The sequence below is a fragment of the Lactuca serriola genome, chromosome 5 (assembly GCF_051521515.1).
Source record: "Lactuca serriola cultivar US96UC23 chromosome 5, Lser_US96UC23_V15, whole genome shotgun sequence".
NCBI lineage: Eukaryota > Viridiplantae > Streptophyta > Magnoliopsida > Asterales > Asteraceae > Lactuca > Lactuca serriola.
This window is the reverse complement of record NC_136412.1, coordinates 191220246-191224235: the sequence shown is the minus strand read 5'-3', so window position 1 is coordinate 191224235 and position 3990 is coordinate 191220246. Positions and strand designations below refer to the sequence as shown.

The following is a 3990-nucleotide window of genomic DNA, read 5'->3' as shown; positions in this document are numbered from 1 at the left end:
CTGCTCGTTGTTAGAATAGTTTATAGTCTTGACCGGTCCTTCATTTATTATTCGGTCTATAGATAGGCATGTCTCTTGTCCCTTCCTTGTTATTTTATTATTTCGTACCATTTCTTTTGCATGTTTCTTGGGATATGGTTCTGATACTTGTGTGCGATGTATTCAAATTTATATTCGTTGTAACAAGTCGTGGTGTATGTAAGTATTTGTAACGTCCATTTGGTGATGGATAATGTAGATTTTGGGGACCGAGTGTTCGGTTTGTGTTGGAGCCTAAGGACATATCAGTAAGTATCAGTTCGATCCTTTATGAGGTTTAGGTTTATGTTAGAAATTTTTTAAGGCAAGGGGGAGTTGATGGAAGGGTAGAGCTTCTCGTTTCCTTCCTGTGGATATAAATAATGAAGAAATCAGACTTAGAATGAAGAAGTTATGGTCTTCAGAAGATTGGCAGTTCTTGACCTTAGCCGAGTACGCTGCGCGTACGCTAGGAGTATGTCGGGCGTACTGGCTTGAAATCCGGATCGCAGAGGCTTCAACATATGTTGAGCATATGCATGGACTTGTTTAACTTAGGCCTCGGTCCCACCTGATTGTAGCATGTCATTTTTTGGGCTTAACGCCATGTTGGGGGTTCTTGGGCCATATTGGACCTTAGAGGCCTTGTAGTTGGGCTTGGATGCCTTTTTGGGCTTTTTATGGATTTGGGCATTAGGTGGAGGGAGGCCCATTGAGGCAGGGGTAAAGGAGCCCTTTTTGCCTTAAGTCAAGTATTAGTGTTTTGGACTTGAGTTTGAGATCATCACTTTAGAAAAAGAAGAACAATCATAGGAGAAGATGAAGTCATTCGTTCATTAAGAAACCCTAAATCGATTTTTAAAGGAGGAATATATCATTTATTGTTTTGCCAATAATTATCACGCCATGTCATAATAGTTAAGTCAAATCATCATTTAACCCGTAAGAGCCGGTTACTGGTGGGTAATATTTGAACAAAACATATAGTTTGTTTGGTGTTTTTTGTACAAAAAGTTTACATGGATGGTGTTTTTTGAACATACCAAACTTGGATGGTGTTTTTTGAACGATTTTGAAACATAGTTACCCCTTTGAGTCATTTCTTCTTGTTTTTTTCATTTACTTATTTTTTACCGGTAATTGTCGTTTACACAAGGTCAAATTTGAACAAAGAATGTATTTCGTTGGTGTTTTTTGTACAAATGCTTTACTTGGATGGTGTTTTTTGGACACACCAAACTTGAATGATATTTTTTGAACAATTTTGAAACATAGTTACCCGTGTAAGTCATTTTCCCTTTCCTAAGCTTTAGAGGCGAAGATACTCGTCATTCTTTTACGGATCATCTTTATGAGGCATTAAAGCGAGCAGGAATTAGTACATTTAGGGATGACGAAGAAATCAAAAGAGGCGAAGAACTACAGCAGGAGATCGAGAGAGTAATTAAAGAATGTAGTGCTTCAGTAGTTGTATTCTCAGAGAAGTAAGTATGGTACTTCAACTTGTGCATGCCTCGACGAGCTTGCATTGATCCTTCAACAAAGGAGGGAGTGCAATCACTTCATTCTACCTGTTTTTTATCACGTCGATCCTTCCGATGTGAGGAAAACAAAGTAACACTTTTTCTATCGAAGTCAAAGCATGTTCAAGGTGGACAGATGACAACGTGACCCTGTGGAAGAAAGCTCTTACAGAGGTTGCGGATTTGGCCGGCATGGTTTTGTGTGGGTATGCCCACCACTTTCTCTCTTGTAATTTTAGATTTAAATTTTATGCCTAATATTCGTCTCTGACTTTTTACAGAAATAAATAAATGATGTAATTAATAAGAGAATATTATGTGTTTGATGACTGAATTTATTTTTGTTTTTTTATTTTATTTCAAATGTCTAATGGGAAAAAGTAAAAAATGTTGTCAATAAGTCTACATGAATTTGTTTATTTTCTCATGTTGTTTCAGGTCTGAAGCAAAGTTTCTGAAGGAAATTGTTGACATCATATACAATAAATTGGATCGAAAAGAAGTTAATATTCCACCCAATATAACAGGTATTGCCACTCGATATGGGGAGATCAGTTCATGGTTAAACAAACCAAATGTTGAATTTTTAGCAATTTGTGGCATGGGTGGAAGTGGCAAGACAACTCTGGCCAAATATATCTATAATTCAAATTGGAAAACTTACGAAAACATGAGTTTTATTGAAGGCATTAGCCACATATGTGAAGGGCCCGATGGTTTGCATATTCTACAAGAACAACTTCTCAAAGGTATTTTAGGAGGCAAGAAGAGGAAAATACCTAGTGTTTTTGAAGGTACATGGGAGATTCAGGAGGCCTTACAAACAAAAAGGTCGCTTATTGTTCTTGATGACATTGCTGAAGATAGTCAGTTAGTTGCTTTACTTGGAACTGGAAAGATTAATGCACAAAGCAAGATTATCATAACAACAACCAGGGAAAATACAGAGAATTGGTTTAAGTCCACAAGTTGGAGGTGTCAAGATTATAAAATGAAATTATTGAATGATGATGAATCGTTAGAGCTTTTAAGTCGTCATGCTTTTGTTTTCCAAAGCTTCTATGGAAGGTTTCGAGGAGCTTAGTGGCTTACTGATTCTTTTCCTCTGAGTTTTAATGATCAACCATCTTTGCAGTACTTGAATTTAGGCAATAGTTTATTTGAGTTTCTGCCTTGTTATGATCATCTTAAAAATCTTCGGGTCCTTGACTTGAGTTTATGCTCAAGGCTTAAACGGCTTCTATGTCTCCCAAGTACACTTGCAGAATTGTATATTTACTATTGTACATCACTGGAGGAAATAAGTTTCCAATCACATCGATTCACGTTGCAAGAGTTTGGCTATGAAGGCTGTATTAGTTTATGTGAAATTGAAGGCTTTATCAAATTGGTGCCTGTAGCCAAACTTGAAGAAAATGATTTGGGACATATGAAGTCCCCATTTTTGTTGCCTTATACATATGATACTTTTGTAAGTTCACATAAGTGGAAAGATTATCCAAGGTCCAATAAACCATTGTAATCTAGTTTAACCTTTTTGTACGTGATGCTAATTCTGTTATATGGAGTGTAATGATTGGGTTTTGTTAACTGGCTGTGGTGTTTATGAAAAATAAATAGGAGGACATTTACAATAAAGGTAACTAAGTATTACATTTAGCATATAAAAAGAAAAGAGTTAAAATCTTTCCTTGTGCTGGAAGTTAACTTACTCCCAATAACACACAAATTTACAACAAATACATGTCTAATTAAGATGCATCTGTTATTTCATTCAATGCCTTGAGTGTTGTCTGTTGTGGCCATTAGCTTCATGAGCTATTATCATTTAAACAAAACTAATGTCCTTATGAGATGATGGATCCTCGTACATAACAAACGAAAGAAAATTAAAGACTTTGATGCATGCTTGAGCATAAAGTGAGATTTACAGTGTGTGTATATATAATAGTTGTGCATTTCTTTTTTCTTTTATAGATCTCCTTCTGATGCGCGTAGTACAACATCCCTGCAGCTTCGTTTCCAGACTAGGCTGCTTCCTACATTTTTCATTGGAAATAGGATAGAATCTGAGGACAAGAGTGGTATAAAAGTAGGGTTATTTGATGCTATTTCTAATGAGATTGTGTCATCTGGACCCTTATCTTCACAGAAGATAGAGCTTGTTGCTCTTGATGGTGATTTTACTACAAGTTTAATTTTGATAATAAAGCTACTTGGTGGTGCGACTAAAAAGAATTTGAAGAAGATTATCAAGCATGCAAAGACGTGTGTTTTAGATGAAAAGCTTTACATATACAACAGTAATACAGATGGGTTTGGGATTTTGTTCAATTCTGTTATGGAGGTTGTGGGGGCAACCTTTGATGGAAAATATCATCTCTCCATGAATGAGCTTTCAGTTTCTGATTCCCAGAAGGTTTGTATTTCATACCTCAATTCTTTCTAG

The 3990-nt window shown here is 36.1% G+C and overlaps 1 protein-coding gene across 1 annotated transcript; it reads left to right on the top strand.

Moving 5' to 3' along the window:
* The first annotated feature begins 1510 nt into the window (after positions 1 to 1510).
* LOC145050052 (disease resistance protein RUN1-like) lies at positions 1511 to 3990 on the top strand. Its single transcript, XM_078998369.1, has 3 exons — positions 1511 to 1747; positions 1980 to 2609; positions 3519 to 3990. The coding sequence occupies exons 1-3, from the start codon at positions 1734 to 1736 to the stop codon at positions 3988 to 3990; spliced, it is 1116 nt and encodes a 371-aa protein (XP_078854495.1). The 5' UTR covers positions 1511 to 1733.